Source organism: Monopterus albus, unplaced genomic scaffold (assembly GCF_001952655.1).
Source record: "Monopterus albus unplaced genomic scaffold, M_albus_1.0 scaffold250.1, whole genome shotgun sequence".
NCBI lineage: Eukaryota > Metazoa > Chordata > Actinopteri > Synbranchiformes > Synbranchidae > Monopterus > Monopterus albus.
Genome location: NW_018128130.1, coordinates 2,421,930 through 2,443,323, shown reverse-complemented (window position 1 = coordinate 2,443,323; position 21,394 = coordinate 2,421,930). Strand labels below are relative to the sequence as shown.

Sequence of the window (21,394 nt, the reverse complement as noted above, 5' to 3'; positions counted from 1 at the left end):
TCACAATATTCCCCAGCCTTAGCCAGTCAGAAAGTTGGATTGTGTCTCCTCCCTGTAAATCAAATTTTGACTGCACCAAAAGAGCAAAAGCTGGCACACATTTTTCTGACTTTACTCTCTGTATGTGGACATCTTCTGAAACTTAGACAGATCATTCTTTAGGATGAAAGGAGCCTATCCTAGCATTTTCCTTGTGTGGACCACCCAAAAGGTCCACACAAGAAGAAATGTGCACACAAGAAAGGTGTTCCGTCAGGGGTTGGTTTGCACAAGTATATAAAGACAAATCCACACACACATGTTGTGTTTCCATCACTTCAGGAGACATTACATTGACTTACTGTACATTCATTTCTCAGAGACTTACCCTAACCTTAAATTAAGTCACTCTAAGATGTACTGATTGACATTTTGGGGACTTTCTTTTTGTCCCCGTAAGAACGTTGAGTCCTTCACAGTGTGACTGTGTAAACAGATTTGCGTCCCTACAACGTGAGTAATGCCAGGCCACACATACACACACACACACAGACTCAGGGAATCACAGCAGCCCTTATCGCTGCTCACCACAGTGTTTTATTGGTTTTCCACAGTCACCCTGTCTTACCAAGCACATTTCAAATCTACTTTTGCAACACCACTAAAAATAAACTCCAATAATGTGGGTTTCCATGCTGTCAGTCATGAAGAAATAAGCATCATGAATGTGAACATTTATTTAAAACAAAAATAAGTTCTGAGGACTACTGTCCATACTTGCCAAGCTTGAGATCTAGAAAATAGGGATGGGGTCTGGGCCCCCCCCAAAAAAATTTGAGTTTCAGAGACATTGTTTCCCGCATACTAGCAACTTTAAATGAATGAAAATAACAAAATAATAAATACACTGCAAGTAAAATACTTTTAATTCAACTTTTAACTCTCAGTGAATACAAAATAATTTGCCTTCTTTAGCAAGAACTGACCTAAAAATAAACGTATCGGTTTTCTATTGTTCAGGGGTCTCAAACTCATCTTATTTCATGGGCCATATATAACCCAATTCAATCTCAAGTAGACCAGTAAAGCTACTGCATAATAGCCAATAAATAGCAACAAAGAGCAAATAAATAGCAAAGCTGTAAAAGAAGATTCTGAAAACACAGTTAATCAACCAGAAATATCTGAGAAAAATGAGTGCAATTTCAACTATGTTAGTCTAATGAGCTAATGTAAAAGAAGGTTAAGTTGTCTCCTGTCTCCATGTCCTACTGGGCACCAGAAGAGGAGGTGCAAACAGCTCTCACATGCATGCTAAGAAGGTGCAGTTGTCTGGGCACCGTACTAGGAACAGGTTGTAATAACAAAAGGGGGAAAAGGTGGGACATTTTGTCATAAACAGGGAGAGGGTAGTGAAAAATGGGAGTCTCCATGGAAAATCTCTCTGACATTATCTGTGTGGTGATCTGGTCCAATCTGGACCACGGATGGTTTACAGACAGTGCAGCCTCACACATAGACACTAGTGGCTGCCGGTTATTATATAAACTGTGTTTAATATTAACACTGTGGCTAACTTGCTTACGTGTCAACATGAAACACGTCCCTGTCTTCAGGTTAATGTGGTCTATGCAAACTGGTGTCTGTGTGTGGTCAAAGATAATTTGTAAGAGAAAAGAAGCATCTCTTTGTGTGGGCTGTGTTTTTACAGTTCAACAGCACGAACAGTGTTAGTCATCTATACAGCTGATCACGTTATGTTAATTTCAGGGTCAGAAGCTCACTGCATATTGTAATACTTTAATTATATCAACAGCATTGAACTGGGACCTCCAGTATGTTGAATGCAAAGGAGTAATGCCAAACTACAGCTGTAACTGCAATGTGTGAAGTAACCTACATATTTAATCACCATTTTATATGGTCTGCTGATTCATTTGCCAAAACAGATACTTGGACAGAAACCTAGCTGCAGCCTTCATCACTGTTTCGTGTCCCACTGAGGTGGAAAAAGCCATTCCAGATGCACTGACTTGTTGTTACTGTGATGAGCTGACATTTGCTGTTGATAACTTTGTTCTACACGAGCATGCTATGCCTGCCCAGATCACACTGTGGACAAAGTTGCCCCCCGCCAGACATCACAAAAGCTGTTTCCTCTGTAAAGGTAGGCTATACTTGGCAAACAAATAAAGAGGACATAATTGCAGGCTGAGAACAATCTTGTGGTTCCTGTAAAAAGCTGGTCCCTTTTCTGGTGGTTACACTTCTATAAATCCCATCCTTAGCAGTGGGATTTACAGGCAGGCTAAGCTCTCTCTGGCCAGGCCCATCGATCTTTCCTCTAATGCTCATCTAAAGTCAAGTTAGGTTTTACATGACTTTTTACTAAAGTAACTCTGTTACTCTAGCATCCACTTAAGTTTTCTTTAACCTCTTAAGAGCCTTATCAATCCCTTAAATTCTTTCCTTAGCAGCTGTCAAAGAAATCTGCTTGCTCCTTGGTGGTTCAAAAATTCAAAGCGACTGTTGTTTAAGGTCCAGATGAAAATATTCTAGATGATTTGAGCATAATTTAGTACATCTTTTTCACAAAAATATAATCATATCTGATATGTTTAAAAGTTTGGGGGCTTTTTCTTCACAAGGAGGCTGTACTCAACCTCCACTCCCTATTTATACATACATACATACTTAAAGTCACCCTCTCACATCCTGAGGTTTGTAGAAATGTTAAATGGGTTACATGCTTCTTGCGATGGGCTCCACAGACAACTGCACACTCATTGTTCTGTGGGAACCCTAACCCAACCATTTCCCTTTTCCAACTCTTTCCAAACTGCACTGATAATCCGATAACAAACATATGTGCAAACACTGCAAGAACATAAAGCCAATAGAACCCTGCATGCATGTGCTAGCGCACAAACACAGAACTATCACTTTACTTCTCCTGCTCTGTTCTTCTACAGCTGCCTTTCTGTGTGCTTAATATACAGTGGCCCACAGCGCCCACTCCAGTGTCAAAGGAACAATAATGCTCATGTGGACAAGAGTGTGACTTGTTCAAGTACTGTATGCACACACTTACTGTTATAGACACTGCACACACTCCAAGAAGCTACTGTATCATGCACAGGTTACCACACATTACACTGGTTTACTCAGCCCTCACTGGGCATCTATTTTCTACAATTGCCACTACACCTGAATGAGACAAAGTGGGTAATTTTCAGAGAGATGTCTCTCCAAGCATTATTTTTTTATTTAAAACAGTACTTTACAGAACTGAGTGGAGTTGAAAATAAGCCTGCTTTTGTTGTGCTTGGTTGCTTTTAAGGTGTGGCTCTAGTGTGTCATGGTGAACTTTGCGTAGTTGAACCTTAAAGTTGAATCAGCATGCTCAGATTTAGATTTGCAGAGGGCGATGCCAGGATGTTATTTCAAGGTCCAGTTCACAAAAAATGGCATTCTGTCATGGCTTTGATGTCAGGGTTAGGATTTCAGCCATTGTGGATTCTTTTGTGTGGAGATGTTTCCAGCACATCTTGCTAGGAGAAGACCCTAGAAGACGCTGGAGAGAGTGCCTTTGTTCTTCCCCCCGGAAGAAAAAAATGTAAAGAAAGGAAAGGTTTTTCATGGTGTGCATGTGACCTATTAGTTCCAAAAAGAGATCAATTTTATAATATCTGCAAGTGCCAAATCAAAGGCATCTTGACTCACTGAGTTTTCATTACTGGGTAATGTTTTTACGCGCACTTGGTTTGTTCACAGCATTACTCAAAAAGTAATGAGTGGGTTTTGATAATAGTTTTTTGAGAGCTATGGTATGCCCAACAAAAGAATCCATTCGATTTTGGTGCTGATCCGGATCATCAACCAGATTCTGGAATATATTTAGAGGATTCTTCACCACTGGGAGATAGGGCCAACAGGACTCAGAAAACTCATGACTGAGGCAGAGTATGGATTGGGCTGCACATTTATGTCTGAACCTGTCTTGAGCCTACACAGTTGTGTTTGTGCTGTGCTTTTCTGGTATGGCCCTTGTGCATCTATTATCATGGATAGCATTGTCATGCCCCTAATGGTCCCAACCCAGTCCAAACCCTCAGGTGTTTATGGGTCCCGTCAGGTTCAGTTTGGGTATCCACCCCCTACTGTTAGACAACATATAATGCTACAGACTTGTCCCTGCAAACTCTCTGTCATCCAGGTCATAGTATGCTGAAAAAATGTAGAAGAAATCATCTGGCACACACGCATTTATCTGAAACACTAGGACTGAAACACCACCCAGGGGTACCACCTGCTCACCACCAGTCGGACAGAACTGATGAAGCATCTTGAATGAGAGGTGAAACGTCTTCTAACTAAAACTATGTCCAGATGATTTCTTCTGTGTTTTTTCAGTATAATGCTACAAACATGTAACTAAGATCCAATTCTAGCTGAAACCCTCCTGACTCAGTAAGGCCTCAACAGATTTCACATCTTGAACATTTTCTTATATACAGTACATCATGAAGAAAACCGGCAGTACTGAAATATCGTTTTCATTAATAATGATATCAATTTCATTCCATATGCTACAGATAAGTTGTAATGGTCAAAGAATCACAATGTGAGGGCCAGACTACTGTGGGAATATAGCTTTTTGGTGTAATGGCATTACGGGAAAATTGAATTACCTTGGTGGAGGTTTGCACTCTCTGAATGCTTCTATGTTAAGACTTCTATGTTAAGACTACACCCAAGCATTTAAAAGTCCCCTGTGGGGTTTCTGAACTCTAGTAGCACTATGGGGAAGTACTTGTTTATGAGTTCCTGTTTTGTTTTCTTCCTTGTGCATGAGGACACATTTGCATGTGGGTGAGACAAACAGTCCAGCCAATGGTTTCACACTATTCCTCTGATGTACATGTTGTAGTAATGTGCCAAAATACACAGCAATGCACTAACAAAGACAGAGAAAAGGAAGAGTGCTAACTATGAAACATGAATTCAACCTTTTACAAAATAAAATTTGAAAATGTTTTATGAGGAATGCAAATATAAAACTCAGTTTGAACCCAAAAACACATTCACACCACGATGCCTGGGAATCAGTCAGAACTGAAGTAACTTTGGAAGAGGACTGATGAAGCCTCTTGGATGAGAGGTGAAACATCTTCGATCTAGAAATCTAAGTCCAGTTGATTTTTTCTAGGGTTTTTTTCAGTTTACTATGACCTGGATGACTGAGAATCTGCAAAGACATTTTATTATATCTTATTTTTTGTCATCCACTGTGCATGACAAAAGAAGGCAAGTTTTTTTCAGTTTGGAAGAGGAGCAAAACTTCAAAATCTAACACAAGTCTCTTTCCTTTTGACTTAGCACGTCTAGATTTACCAAGACATGGATGAATCGACAGACACCAATCTTACTGCCAGAACATACAGTAGTGTAATTTAGACTTTGTATCACCACTTTAAGAAAGGCCTTATTTAAACATGTCACTGTCCCTGTAGATAAAACCAGCTCCATGGAAATATTCTAAATTAAAATTTAGCGTAACATGTACTGTATGTTTTAAATCTTGACAATCATATAAAATACATGACAACATTTAAACGTGAAATCACTGGTGGGCTGCTGGACGTGTTTAGATATCTAACCTTATCAGCACACATTACAGCACACATCACTCACGCACAAACATCATATCACACAGGTGATTGATGGGTAGTTCCACTCGGTCTGACATCTGTCTTTCTCTCTTTCACAGTGAGCTTTATGGACTGCGGTGGCAGGAGGGTGTGGTTTAAGGTTGGAGATCCATCTGATTTCAGGGTGAGTGAGGATGGTGTGGTCTATGCCCTGCAGTCCCTCAGCCTGGCGAGAAAGGAAAAAACAGTGGTGGTGGTTTACGCTCAAGACCTGCAGTCCAAACAGGTCTGGAAGACCAGAGTGCACCTCCATGCACATGCAAGTGGGAACAGCACCGGACATGAACAGGTAAACCAGTAGTGGAAGTAGAGAGCTGTATCCTTGTTGTGTAATTTTCAGCACACTGTGTATGGAATAGTTTACAGTAAACATCCAGAAATGGCCTCTTCAGTTACATCTTTTAACCTTCAGTAAGCAGGCTTTCTCATTATCCTATGTTTGCATTCATTGTTTAGTTAAAGCTACTGTACAATATGCAACTTAAGGGACTAGCATGAGACTCAATCAATCCAGTACAGTTCACACAGCCCTTCCTCTGCTACTTCAGGTATTAGTGTTTATGAATTTACAGCATATAGGAATGCTACAAGCCTAAGCCAAGAAAAAAAAGACAATTCTGCTGATAGAAATTCTTGATGTAAACCTAACTTTGTCAGTTTCTTTTCAGTTTTCTTCCTTTTCTTCAAGAGTAAGGGTGTAAAGATAAGCAAATTGGAAAATCAATGCAAGAGTTCTATGTACAAACCACAGATTCAAACCAAATGTGTTTAAAAACGGTTTAAAATTGATATGGACTTCATAAATTATCTTAGCAAATTTTCTGTTCTCGCTGTGCTCCGCTCTAGTGTGTGCCTCTCTTGTGTGTGTGTTTGTGTGTGGGGGTGTGTGTGCCTTTGTATTACTTACATTTAGGGGACCGAAACCTGTTAACACACTTACATTGTGGGACTCACTGAATTTTAGGGTGGCAACATGGTTTAAGGTTAGGGTGAGGTTAGGTGTTAGGCAAGTAGTAGTTATGGTTAAGGTTAGGATATGTCTAGAGGAAATTAATGTAAGCCAATATAAAGTCCCCACAAGGAATAAAAACACAGCATGTGTGTGTGTGACGCACCATCTCCTGCCTGAATTCAATCTCATTCCTATTTCCTAACAGTAAAGACAGATGCAGGAGCAGACAGTGCTAGTGCACACTTTCAGAGTGCAGAACTTGCAGCCCTTGTGCCGAGTATAGTGGAGGAGTAAAGGGGCTTTCAGACTGGATGCCGTGAGCACTGCGCTCTGCGGGCAAACCCATTCATTTCTATGTGTTGCACCGAGCTGAGCTCAGCGCAAAGGTGTGTGTGCCATCTCTACATGCTAAAAAAAGTTCCACTTGGGACAGACCACAAGGAGGATGGAGGATAAGATCATTTTGGCGGTCCCACACCCTCTTCTTCTTTGCTGCAGCTCATCTCCTCCTCATCATCAATACAGCTAAAGACAGAGCGTTTTCTGACATGTGGATGGATGCATTGTACATCCAAGGCTGCTGCTGGAAAAGCTAGTTAATACCTGCTAACCACTTCCTGGAAAGCTTTCTAGTCACCAAGCAACTGGCGCCCAACATGTGTGCTATTTGCGTGTGTGCGCTCTCCTCCCCTCTGCTGCGCCCAACCACTGCAGCCAGCACAGCTCACCGCCTCCTATCTGAAAGCCCTTTAACGCAGATCTCTCTAGTAGCAACGTTATGAAGGCGACGCACTGTTGAACTGGTGTATGAGTACAGTGTGCTGTGAGCAGCTACTTTCAGAGCACATCAGATTTTAACTCCTCCCAGTCATATTGAAGTCAGTAGCTGAAGCTAAGAGCTATTTCACTGGCAAAGATGTACACCTGTGTTGTTGAAAATGTGGGATTTGGACAAATGACAGTGAGTGAAGCTGAGGCCCACAATAACAATAGGATTTAAGTGAAAAATGCATTCAGCTCTGTATGAGAAGGTGAAACGGCAGCTGGAGGTTTACTATTCACCAGTGCCCACTGTTTACTGCTGTTAAAAAGAGACATCCTGTTTTATGGATATGGCTTTTGCTGCTTGAAATACAAAACTGTTTTGAGGAAACACTGACTCTTTTTAATTTTATACCCTAAACGGATACTTTAATGTATGTATAGGCTTTCGCATAAAAGCTAAATTAAAATTGAATATCTGTGGAATCGAATTGAAATCACTCTGAATCATATCATTACAAATTTAGCTGTATCATTTTTGTATCTAATCATGGACCACGTATACAGATGCATTTAGAATTGTGTGAGGGAGAGATACACACCCCTATTCGAGAGTCTTTCTTTTCTTTCCATCTTAGTCGTGTACGCCATTTCAGCTAATGCTGGAATCAGGAGCGAGCCTGTGAGTCAGCCTCAGTGACGTCTGAAGCCTCTGGGCAATGAAGCACTTGATCTCATGTCTATCAGTGTGTTGATTGACAACCATGAGCTCCCACCCTTGACCTTTTCTAATTGGTTAAAAGGGTGAGCTTCACACAAAAACACTTAGAAATGAATATCTCTACACTGCTGCCAGGCTGCTTAATGAGTCCGGGTCACAGGGTTCTTTGGCAGCACGTTTCCACATTAAGATATGTTTTGGAGTATACTTCAACTAAAAATAAAAAAGGAACACATATTTCTATGAGATGGCACTGTGTTTTCCAATCTGCTCCTCTTTAAGTGAGTGCTGGAAAAGCACCCTCAGTTTGTTCTCCTGCTCACCCATTCGTCTTTATTATGATAGTACATACATTTAGAATTTAAATACTGTCAAACAAATTGAGTGATTAAAGTAAATTGTTTAAATTAAATTATGCAGCTTAGTCAGGAGACTTACCTTTGGTGGTTAAGGCATATTTCAGCTATTTTATATGGATTTTTTAAAATAATATACTTACAGTCAAAGCCTACGGCATGAAAGATGCGACTGCTCAAATTGTTTTCAAAGGCTACTAATCTGCCAATTGAAGTCTAATCTGCTGGGAAGCCTCAGATTTTCAAGGTTGTATTCTTTGTTGTGCTACGTGTTACAGTTTTGGAGTAATTTAATTGTAAAGTGAGTGGTTTCCCAGCCCTTCTGAGACTTCTTCAGTTAGGGGACTCCCTAGAGCAGGCATGGGCAAACTACGGCCCGTTAGGCCTTTTAATCTGGCCCGCCGAACTTGTCCAAATGATATTATTAAATTATGTTATCATTAAACCTCATTCGTTTTGCCTTTTCTCTACAATGCCTGCGTTTTCCCAAGTAGATGGTAGATCACAGCATCATTCATCAGGAATCTCTGTGTAAGTCTGTATTGCAGCTTAATCATGTCGTGAATCCAGCCATAAGACTTGTTAGCTTTATACGAGCAAGGGAACTTCAGCACCGTCAGTTCATTACATTCCTGGAGGAAACCCAGTGGTGGTTTTTAGCATGGGCGGGGGGTGAGGTCTCGCCCGGGGAGTAATTCAATGTAGAACCGCCACTGACGAAACCGATGTGGATCACCAGGACTTACTTTACCACTCTCTTGTCCGCTGATTTGGGCAAAGTGTTTCAACGAGTGTGACTAATTTCCTGATCTCAGCTGTGGACACTTTTTTCACACATGAATTAGCTGAACGTGAAGCTACAGTTTGTGCACGACATGTACACAAATGTGAGAGCCTTCAAATCCAAGCTGAATTTATTCTCCAGACAAATTTCAAAATTTCTCATTTTCCCACACTAGCCATGCAGAAAGAGGCCACCCGAAACGTGAAGAAATACAACAAATCACTGGACGACCTGCACGGAGAATTCTGCCATCGGTTCTCTGATTTAAAAAAAAAAATTCACAAGTCACTTCAGCTGGTTTCCTGTCCCCTGTCACAAGACCCTGAAACAGCACCACAGGAGCTGCAATTGGAACTAATCGATCTTCAGTCTGACTCCATTTTAAAGGAGAAGTTCAACTCTCTTAAACTGAATGACTTTTATGCTTCACTTAACGAAGCCACGTTTTCAAACCTCCAGAAGACAGCACAGAAGATGCTGCCGTTGTTCGTCTCGACCTGTGTGTGTGAGCAGATGTTCAGCATCATGAACATCAACAAAGCCAGTCACAGATCCATGTTAACTGACCAACACCTCAGATCTATCCTGAGAAGAGCCACAACAAAACTAACTCCAGACTTTGATGCACTGGCTAAAAAGGGAGACCAACAACATTGTTACACTGAAACTGAAGGTTTAATTCTCTACTGTGTTATAAAAAAAAATGCATTTGGAGAATAATTTGTACGATAAGCCTTGCATATTCATGCTTTGCTAGCTGTTAAAGTCAAAACCTTTTATGTAATGGCTTTTATATGTCATTTATATTAGTTCACACAAACACTCCATCCTTCTGCTCCTGGCCTGGCCCCTTATCAAATTTTAGAACCCATTGTGGCCCGTGAGTCAAAAACTTTGCCCACCCCTGCCCTAGAGTGTAAAACAGTGTTTTTTGTGGGTTTTTCCTTTTTTTTCTAAACTGTTCCCTATTCTGCATTTGTAATGCTTCAACAAATAAAGCACCTTAATATGTAGCCACAAGCCTCATGAATCTCAAACTGCAAACATTTAAACCTCAGTAGATATAGTTTTTGTCACCTAATGTTAAACTGACAGGTAAAGCGCTGCCAAGCTCTCATTCACTGTGGTAGAAAGTGCTTACTCCCTAAGGTTGTCTTCAACTTACACATTCTCCTTCATTTTTTAACAATGTGTAAGAAATAATTACTTTTTTGTTCAGCTACTCTAGGTGCAACAGATGATGTAAAATATTTGGCAGCAATTGTGTGGTCTAACTGACAATACATTCTTGTGTTTATGCTTCTACTAACAGCTAAAAGCTTCAACACTTTAAAAACACCTGCTTTACCAGGTGGTCATGGTAGTTAAGGTTTGACACTTCAGTCTCATGGTCAGAAAGTGCAGAGTTCACTCTGCTGTGAACTTGTGAACTAAAAATGAATTTGAGAGTACTTTGCTTGTTGGCCGTGGTGGCTCAATAACACTTTGGTTGCATACTCAGAAGATGTAGCTTTCAGTTCCCACTGAGGTCAGGCAGTTTCTTCATGAACTGCCTTTTGTAGTTTACACATTATTCAAATCTTTTTCCATGCTATGTATAATGCCCATTTACACATCAGTACAACAACAGTCACATCACACTCACTACTCTGCTGCTCCCAGAAACACTGGTTGGCCCCCAGTTTACCAGTTCTCATCACAGATAAGTTAGTGTCAATAGATTTATTAGATTTCTGCAGCGATTTTTCAAATTAAAGCCCCTTAGTGACTGAAAGGACATTAATTTCTTCTTTTCTCGCCATCTCTTAATTTGAAAACATCAAGAAATGTCGAGCTCATAAACTGAAATGCCAAGTAGAAGCAAATGGAAATAACTATTGAATGAAAATCAGTGTTCCAACTGGGACGAGGGGCTCGGCTCCCCAGGGGACAGCAGCACTCCCCTGGGGTCTCCAAAAACTGATAAAACTGTGCACCTATACATAATTATTGTGCATGGGTTTGATGGCAGATCAGTGGTTCAATGACTGGAGCTCACATCCTGAAAGTACATTCATTTCAGCAGCCTCTCTCCTCATTTCTGTCATGCATTAAAGCTGATCATTCTGTCAGTCAGCACTCAGTGAAAAATGAACTGCCCTTCCTGATCACACACAGACATCGATCATTTGTAAAGATAAGTCAGAGCTTATCTCAGAGCAGTTCTAGTTGTTTTAATATGCTATTTTATGAAAAACAAGCAGAAGTGAGCACTGCCTTTCTTTGCACAATAGATATCCTCCATTTTCTCTTATTAGACTCTGCTCAGCTGGTTTTAAATATTTCTGAACTGTCCATCATGATAAATGTGTATTCGTCTGCATTATTTACCCTGTAGTTGGACTCAAAACATGCAAAGGAAGGTTTCCTTCTTGTGGACAACTGATGACTGCAGCATTACTGTCTCTAACTTTAACACACTTGACACACCCACCACTGTTCCTTCAACATATGTATGTTGACTCAGAAATATTTGCTGTCATGTTGGAAGTAGTGGATGTTTAATCAATTAATTGATCAGTTATTTAATCAAGTGCTTTTTATATTTACTGTGTAATTCATTCCAAAGTCAATGTTATTCATCCAGAGTACACAGCCCTCACTGTCTAGAGTGCACACAGATCACTAAAGTCATTAGGTATTTGAATAATCACGAGTTCATTAACAACCACAGAAACTGACAGTGTTAACACATACCTGGGTGTGAGTCTGAGAATGCCAGCATGTGTGAAGCCTCTCTGAGAGAGAACTGTAATTTTTGACAAGCAGAATCATTAAACACTCTGAGGATGATGGGTTCCCCCCACGGCTTCGGTAAAATTGTATGAACTATGTATAGATATTAAATCACAGCTTTTTCGGCCCAGCAGGCGTCTGAGGTTGGCCAAGTGCTGATTGCAGAGACAAAGCGAGTCAAACAGCCATCTGTTTGTTTGTTTGTTTCATGTTCCACAGCAATAATAAGGCCCTCTGCGTGTATTTAGACAAGACACTGGCTTTGATTGGCTGTTCTTCTAAACACAGCCGGCTGCCATATGCTTCAGCTGCCATCGGCATCGCTCGCTGCAGCCAGTGAGGAGGAGAATCGCAGAGAGTGAAAGAAGCTGTCAACAATCCTTCATAAGGAGAACTCATGAGAAGCAGCAGTGGCAGTTAACAGGCAGTCATTTGCCAGGGGAGCAGTGTCAGCAGTGTGCCCTTCAACGGAGAGGCAGGACCAGGGTTGTTATCAGATGAAACTGAATAATGAGACAGGCATCACATTTACAACCTGCCAAGCTGGAAATGTCAGTAAAAATCAGTCCCTGTTGACTCATCATACAGGGTCACCTCAGTTCTTTGACTTAGTTGGTCACCAAATTCAGCAATATGCAAAATATACCTTGATAAACAGTTCGTGAACTTGTAATTCTCAAATGTATTCATATTCACATGCAGAAAGAGCCAGTCTTTTATTTTAAACAGGCCTTTAATTATTACTCTAATAAGAATATTTCGACATATTTTAGTAAGAAAACTTCCTGAATTCATTTTTTGTTTTTGTTTTGTTTTTATTAGCTGTTGAGACAAACTCAAAACTTTCCCATGTTCACATGATATTATGATACTTTGTCCGGCTGAGCCGTTGTTAAGACCAGTTTCTTTCACCTCAGACTTTTAACGAAGGTTAAGCCTTTTTTATCCCGGGAAAATTTAGAAAAGGCAATCCATGCTTTTGTCACTTCGCGTCTAGATTATTGTAATGCGCTTTACGTTGGTATATCTCAGTTGCTGCTGAGGAAACACCAGCTGGTCCAAAATGCGACAGCTCGGCTTCTGTCCAACACTCCCAGGTTTGCCCACATTACTCCGGTTCTTCACACATTACACTGGCTGCCTGTACATTTTAGAATTGAGTTTAAGATTCTTTTATTTGTGTTCAAAGCCTTATACGGCCTTGCCCCACTTTACTTGGCTGATCTTTTATCTATTTATGTGCTGCGTAGATCTTTGCGCTACTCTAAAAACCTATATCTAGTGGTCTCACGGTCCCGATCCAAAAAATGGGGTGACCGCGCATTTGCCGTTTATGGCCCTAGACTTTGGAACTCGCTACCGCTAGAGATTCGATCTACGACCGAGCTAGAGGTTTTTGAATCCAGATTAAAAACGCACCTTTTTAAACAAGCGTTCGATCTTTAATTTTTTCTATCTGCCGTTGAATGGCATCGTGCACATGTTTTATATTTTATGATTATCTGGGTATTGTTTAGTAGCGTTTTGTCTGTTTTAGTATTGTTTTAGCGTATAGTTATCCTTATTCTGTGCAGCACTTTGGGCTCTGTGAGTTGTAAAGTGCTATATAAATGATGCTTATTATTATTATTATTATTATTTTCTCTTATAGTAACTCACAGTTCAGAAGCTGCAGATTAGAAGCTGGCTTCAGCATTGAGCTATTTGCATTTTTAGAGGTCAGGCTCTAGTTGATGCAGTAACAGAATGTGATTCAGAAGTGGGGGATTCAGGTTAGCCTCACATTACAGAGCCATAGACATGTTATAAAGGAGACTTCCACAGAGAGGAAATATAGCATGTTCTACATCAGAAATACCAGTATTATGTCAGTGAAAATGTCCTGCTTTTTTTGCTTTTTTGTTTAACCAGCTCAGCCAGTTGTGGACTCATGTCCTGCCAACCTGACTCAGGGCCTTTTTTTATTTAACCCTCCTGTTATGTTGCGGGTCAAATTGACCCACGAACATAACTGCTGTAAATGAGACAAATATTTGATATGTAGAAATGAACTTAATAGAAGCACAATTCAATACAAACAGCTGCATCAACTGCATAACAGGATGCATCAAATAAACAAAAGTAGGAATAATACATTAAATAACTTAAGTTAATATAAAGCAGAAAAGAAAAACAGGCAGGACAACATGAAACAAAATAGATAATGAGCTCATTGTTGCAAAAGGAACATTTTTCTTCTGTTTGTGTGTAAATGTATTTACAAATAATTGAGTTGAACTGGTAAAATGTACGTAAAATTTTAAAGGAAAGTTCTTTATCTTTGTTGGATAACACAAATGTGTAGGGCAGAATAAAGTGTCTCACTTCCTTTTGTGTGAAGGTGTTCCTGGGGAATGTACCAAGTGCTGGCTATGTAGAGGGGGGTTGTGATGTCTTTTAAGATAATTGCAGCTTTTGAGGGTTAAGCAGCAAATGCATCAGTATAATAAAAATATATAAGAATATAATAAAAGAATGTATGCTGCATGGGAGCAGCATGTGCAGCAGTCAACAGTCAATGTGCAATTATGCATGTGCATCATCTCTTTCATCTTGTCCATGTTGAGGCGGGAGATTATTGTCCTTGCACCATGACACCAGACTGGCCACCTCCCTCCTGTAGGCTGCTCCGCCAGTGATGCGTCCTATCACTATGGTGTCGTCCGTGAACTTCAAATGACCAAAAAAGACCCCACAAATGACAAATACAAGAATGTGTGTGTGTTACTTGAGTACTTCCTATATGATGACTTCAGTCTCTTGATTAATCTTCATTTGAATATATTTTTATAATGTCTTGTACAGTATAAATTATTTGTACTTTATGGAAGTGATGGATGATAATGAGATTCATTTTATTTCTGCTAAAAATATCTCACCCTGTCGCCAAGGTCAGGGCTTGAGCAGGAGCTACTGTAAATGGTGGAGGGCAGAGAAAAAGAGCTCTTCTTTTTCCTTATCAACCTCTGTGAACCCTGCAGTGTCGCTGCTCATTGACCTACCATGCAGATCTATGGTTGCACAGAACACACACTTACTCTTCCATGTTTTGTCACTTACCAGGCCTTTACTGTACATATACAGCACTTACATTCATTTCCTGGAGACTTACCCTAATCTAGTAATCTTTACCCAAATCTGGATCTTACACTAACCTTAAACCACATTATTTTATTTTGAGGGATAGTGTGCTCCTGGATTTTGGTCCTCAAGTATAGGAAAAAAAGGCAACATACACACACGGTGGCAGGTGGTGGTCATTTATCAGATGAACTATAATGAGGGCATTAATCCAAGAACACTGGGATGGGTTAAGAAGTACCCTGAGTCACCAAGCCTTCCCAGCATGATGGCTCTGCATCTGAGCCATGCTCTGTGTGTGTACGTGTGTGTGCATGGCCCAGTACATAATGCTTGTTTACTGTCTCTGCAGGTAAAGCCCAGTGATGCAACACTGACTCAGCGGGTACCAGAGATCTTGTTTCCATGGCACAGCGTGGTTGTCAGGGGTGATGGTGCTCTGAGGCGGGTGAAGAGGGACTGGGTCATTCCGCCCATTAGCGTCCCTGAGAACTCAAGAGGACAGTTCCCAGAGGACCTAGTCAGAGTAAGACACACACACACACACACACACACACAAAACCATCCATTATCTATACCGCTTATTCCTGAATAGGGTCGCTTCGGGGGCTGGAGCCAATCCCAGCTGTCAGTGGGTGAGAGGTGGGGGTCCACCTTGGACAGGTCACTAGTCTGTCACAGGGCAGACATGTAGACAGACAACCACACACACTCACATGCACTCCTATGGGCGATTTAGAGTCATCAGCCAACCTAAGCTGCATGTCTTTGGACTGTGGGAGGAAGCCGGGGTACCCGGAGAGAACCTGCATGGGAATTCCGCACAGAAAGGCCCTGGGTCGGCCGGGGCTCAAACCTTGGGAACCTTCTTGCTGTGAGGCGACAGCGCTAACCACTGCACCTCTGTGCCGCCCTCACACACACAACCTTAACTGCCAAATCCAATTCAAATATATGTCCACAGCAGGTGTGTGATGATACACTTAGGTCACATGACAAGATGATCCATGATATTGGGTTCACGAGAATGAGATGAAATGATATTTTAACTGTATTTTTAAGAAATCTTTAATGATGAAATATATGACTGGGAAATAGTTTTATTTGACTGAAAGTTACAGAATGCAGAACAATGCAGAAATGTGTTAACTAGTCATACTCTAACAAATGTTCACTTCAGTTTAGTAAAAGGCTTTGCCACAGACTCAGCTGACTGGCTTCTCTCCTTTGTGATTTCACATGAGTCTCTTCAGACCTTAGAACTGTGCATGAACTGTGCATGAGCTTCTAACTTCTAACTGAAGCTCTGTGGGACCTTCTATTCTATGCTGACTCTCACAATGCCGCACTGGACAGTGACATCAAAGGCACTGCATTGACCAATCACGTATGGGGGATGATCAGGGATATGTACGCCCACTGGAAGAAGACTCTTTCGTTTACCTTGTTAGCATGAGCATTCGCTGCAATTCACTGTTGAATTTGTGCCACATTTAACACACCACAATGACACGCCATGCATTTTCATTAGTACTGGATATTAAACGATCTTTTTTATCTACCAGTGCTGACACCCTGGTGGTAGAATTAGTGCTAAGGTAGAGTAAGCTATGTTAGCACTATGGCTAACCAAAACACAACTGAAACTCAAGGGTTGGAAAGATGAATAAAGCCGCTCACATTGACTCATCACAACATGGCCATATTGTACCTGCCTGTAACAGTCCTACTGCAACTCCTCACTCCCTGGCCAACGCGGCCCCTATGTGTTAAAACACAGCAGGGAGTTGTCTTTTTGTTGGCCTAATGTGAATGTACCATCAGTTTGTTGTCACACTCCATCATACTGGCTGCTGCTCCAGTTCTATTATGTACTGCTATCACGAGACAGCTCTTGCCTCTGAGAAATGTTGGCACGTTCTAATATTACAAGAGAGCTCATCACTCCCCTAATCCACTGCAAAATAAACCCAATCAAATGCACAGGAAACCAGCAAATGCTGCTAGTCTGTGTTTAAATGTTAACCCAGAAGCAGACCTAATGAAACCTGACAGTACTCCAGTGGCTGGGAGCACAAAAACTAAAAGCGGCTTCACCAACTGCATTTGCATTAACTCTTGCAACATTCACATACTGTATGACCTTAGAGATCTCACACGCCTGTGAGATATATACTGTGGAGCAAGGCAATACAGGGCTTTAAAGAGACTAAATGCAATTTAAGAATTTAAAAGTAAATTGTAGAATTAATGTAACTGGAAGTCGGTGCAGACATTTGAGAACCAACTTCCATGGTACTGAAATGTTTAGCTCTATAATTATGCAGCATACACTGGTTTGGATAATGTGAAACAGCAGTGGACCTAAAATAGATAATACATTATATCTTACTTATGCAGGGCCAGATTTACTAAGAAATTGGACTTGTGCAAATGCACCCTGGAGAGGCAGATTATGCATGCAATCCACTCCTGACTGATTCTGGTACTTCCCACGACACAAAAACAAATGGTAATGCAGTCGTCTTGATTAGACATTATTGACTTTGAGCAGCTCCAACTGAGAAAAACTGTTTCAATTACTCAAATTACTCATACAATAATGATATTAAGATCTTTAGCATATGTGTAACTATTAATACACATACTAATATGAGACAAATCAAAGACGCACATCATATACACAAAGTACACACAGCACTGCAACTAGTGAGAGAGAGGGAGAGAGAGAGATGGATGGACAAACGGAGCAGGTCTAGGAGAGTGGAGCAGGACATGGTGTTAAATGGAGGTTAATTCTGAGGTAAATGCAGCCAAACACACATAAATACTTTATCTTTACAAATCAGATTCAGTTGCAGTTTGTAGTGATTGTCAGATTCTGGTTTGATGAGCACAAACCAAAACAGCCAGGCAGTATTTTTGTTACAGCAATCACATATTGCAGTCATTAATAACCAGCCTGCTTGTTTTTTGTTTGTATTTAATACATATTTCTGTTCCTGCTGCAGACTTCCCTGTAGCGTAAACATGGCTCAGATGGGTTTATCTGCACTGTGTTTAGGCCTCCTTTTCAAGGCAGGGAATTTTCTTCACAAAACAGACAGTTGCAAATACTCTAAATCCAGTGGAATGCATAATCATCATCTGTTATGATGCATCCTTTGGTTATTTGCACAATTCGTCCTTAAATATGTATGCAGTGATGAGGGGCGCGTTTGCATATGCTCAGACAAATGACATGCAAAGTGTGACTCCACCCTATGGTGTCTACTTGATAAATACAGCACTTGTTGAGGCAGAACACAACACATCTGTGCTAAAATAAAACAGCAGTACTAAATCTGCAGCAGATGTGACCCAAAGTTCTTAAAATACATAGAAACATGTTGTCTTCTTAGATCGGATATAAGACAAGTGACACACACAAGCCTGTCACTCAGGCTTTTCAGCTGAGAAACTGTCTGGAATAAAAACAGCCACACTTATCAGAATTTTCCTGGCTATTTTTTTGCATTTTATCATGCAGTAAGTTACATATACAGCTGGGACTGCTACAAATGAAATAACTATAGTAGGGGGGGGGAATTTCAGGCTATGGAAGAAAATTTTAGTGCTTCTGTTAGCATGAATGTTACGGGGCCGGGGGGGGGGATTTCAGGCTATGGAAGAAAGTAGAAAGGTAAAGATGCTAGTTTAGTGCTTCTGTTAGCATGAATGTTACAAGGGCTTATCCACATATGTTCTTTGTATTCCAGTTCTGAACAAAATCCCACTGTTTTTTCTTTTAAGTGGATAAAATGTTAACTGTAGTTATACAGTTGCCGTTGAACCTGAAGTGATTCTTGTAGGTAAAAGAGACTCGATTTGAATTTTCATTTCATCCCTATTTTCATGTGCTGTTTTTGTGTTTTGCAGTCATGTCCCTGTGCTTGTCGAGGCTTGTCTTCACAGCACTGTCTTCCTCTTCTCTGTTTTGATCTCATGGATAGCATGCAGGATATTAATGGTGCACCAAGCATCACAGTTTATTTTGACTTCAGTAGAAATCAGAGTTTTTGTAGATATGTAGCAGCAGCCTCAAGCATTTGCTGTGTTGCCTGTGTAAGCCTAAAGTCATCCTGACTTACGAGACACATCCAGGTCACACTCAGAAAGTTAAGCTTCACTTTTATTATATCCTTACCTTTTAAAAAGGAAGTTGTGTTTACTGGGAAGAAATATCTCCCAAAACACACTGATGGAAATACAGGCAGAAGATGACACAAAACAGTTTCAAAAAACAGTTTATTTTGTGTTTTGTGCTGGCACTTTTCCACACCTGTACCCACCTAATCTTAAAATAACAAGTGGTGTTCCAGCTCCGTGCTGTGTATATTAACTGTAAATACCTTTCTTCTCCTCCCCTCTCTGTCTCTGTCTGTTCCTCAGATCCGCTCAGACCGGGATAAGAACCGGATGCTGCGTTATAGTGTGACAGGCCCCGGGGCTGACCAGCCCCCGACCGGTATCTTCATCATCAACCCGATCTCAGGCCAGCTGTCCGTCACCAAGCCTCTGGACAGAGAGCACATCTCCAACTTTCATGTAAGCTTGTTATATATACAGCAGCAGCTGAGGCAGCAGTGGAACTGTGTGTGTTCTTATTTACTATGGAGTCTCAATGAGGTGTTTTGCCAGAAAAAAAGAAGAAAAGCACAACTAGAAATTGCACATTTGGTCTCATGGAATAAAGCGTTCCCATTAGGCATGGGAATGAAGAACTGGTTTCATTTAAGAACCAGTTTCAAATTGTCAGATCCATCAAAATGCTACACCTCCAAGGTAATCAGTTCCTTCCTATCAGTGCTGGTGTGTTTTTCTGAAAGTTGTGAATTGCAAAAATGTGTGCGAGGCAGGGAATGGATGCTGGCTTGAAGATGAGAAAGAATAGATGCAGTTACACATTTTCAGTTCTGAGGTACATCAGCTTCACTCAGTGTTAACAATCAAAAAGATGCATGAGTAACATTACATCTGAGAAATTATTTGAATGCACCAGCGTGAGTGACTTTGAGTACTTGTTACCAAAGTATTCAAAAGTAAAACTATCAGCTGATGATCAGTTTCAAAATGTCCCGATGTGTAGAGGGTGAACAGAAAGGGGGAAAGCACCGACCCCTGGGGTGCCCCTGTGCTGCAGACTGCCACACCCAACACACGGTCCCGCAGCCTTACGAACTGAGGTCTGTTTGTGAGGTAGTTTATGATCCATTCAGACAGGTTGGTCCACACCTGCCCCCTCCAACTTCCCCCTCAGCAGTGATGGCTGGATTGTGTTGAAAGCACTGGAGAAGTCAAAGAACATGACCCTCACAAGACTTCCGGGGGACTCCATGTGAGATAGGGCTCGATGCAGCATGTAGATAATAGCGTCGTCTTCCCCCATGCCAGGTGTTAGAAGTTAACCCAATTCTTTTGTTGGAAGCATGAGAAGTGAAGACAGGAGATGACTGTTTAAAATCAACAGAAAGTTCACTGAAAGTTTGATCACAGGTAGGCCTTACAGCGCTGGATTCAGAGAGCCAGAGCTCCCACAGGAGATCCGACTTCTGAACCATGAACTATGTTTTTACAATACATTTATCTTCTTGGGCTGCTCCGCCCTGGACAGAGGTACTATACTCAACACTTTGTAATCCTATTGGTCATTTGGCATGTTAACTCCTGCCTGACAAAACCAGGTGTGTGTGTGTGTTGTGATGTGATTTTCCAGGCGGCAACTGAACAATGGGTCATCTGCGCTGTAGACCCCCTATCTGTGTAATCCTATTACAGGACAAAGCAGGACCTCATGAATACAAACACTATGTCTACACAGAAGTTCATTCATTCATTTATTCATTCATTCATTTTCTTCCGCTTAATCCCTGAACGGGGTCACGTGGGGGGCAGAGCCAATCCTGGCCGGCAATCGGGCAAAGGCGGGGTACACCCTGGACAGGTTGCCAATCCATCGCAGGGCTACACAGAAGTTAAAGTAGTCAATTTCTACTTCAGTATCACTTGACTCTCATCAATACAATTGTAAGATATATATGCAAGGAAGATAAATGTATTAAAGTAGCCAAAGCTCAGTAGTTCTGGACAATCATCAATACAGTTTTAACATGTATAAGCAAGGAAAGTAAAGGTATGAAAAGTAACTAAAGGGAACTAAAGGTATGAGAGGTAACAAAAGCTTATAAAGTACTG

The 21,394-nt window shown here is 41.0% G+C and overlaps 1 protein-coding gene across 1 annotated transcript in view; it reads left to right on the top strand.

Moving 5' to 3' along the window:
- LOC109972214 (cadherin-2-like) overlaps nucleotides 1–21,394 on the top strand; it is a 213,668-nt gene that overhangs the window by 83,945 nt on the left and 108,329 nt on the right. Inside the window, exons 3-5 of the mRNA XM_020620927.1 lie at nucleotides 5,750–5,979; nucleotides 15,513–15,686; nucleotides 19,592–19,747. Coding sequence (XP_020476583.1) covers nucleotides 5,750–5,979; nucleotides 15,513–15,686; nucleotides 19,592–19,747 — 560 coding nt within the window. The remainder of the gene's footprint in view (nucleotides 1–5,749; nucleotides 5,980–15,512; nucleotides 15,687–19,591; nucleotides 19,748–21,394) is intronic.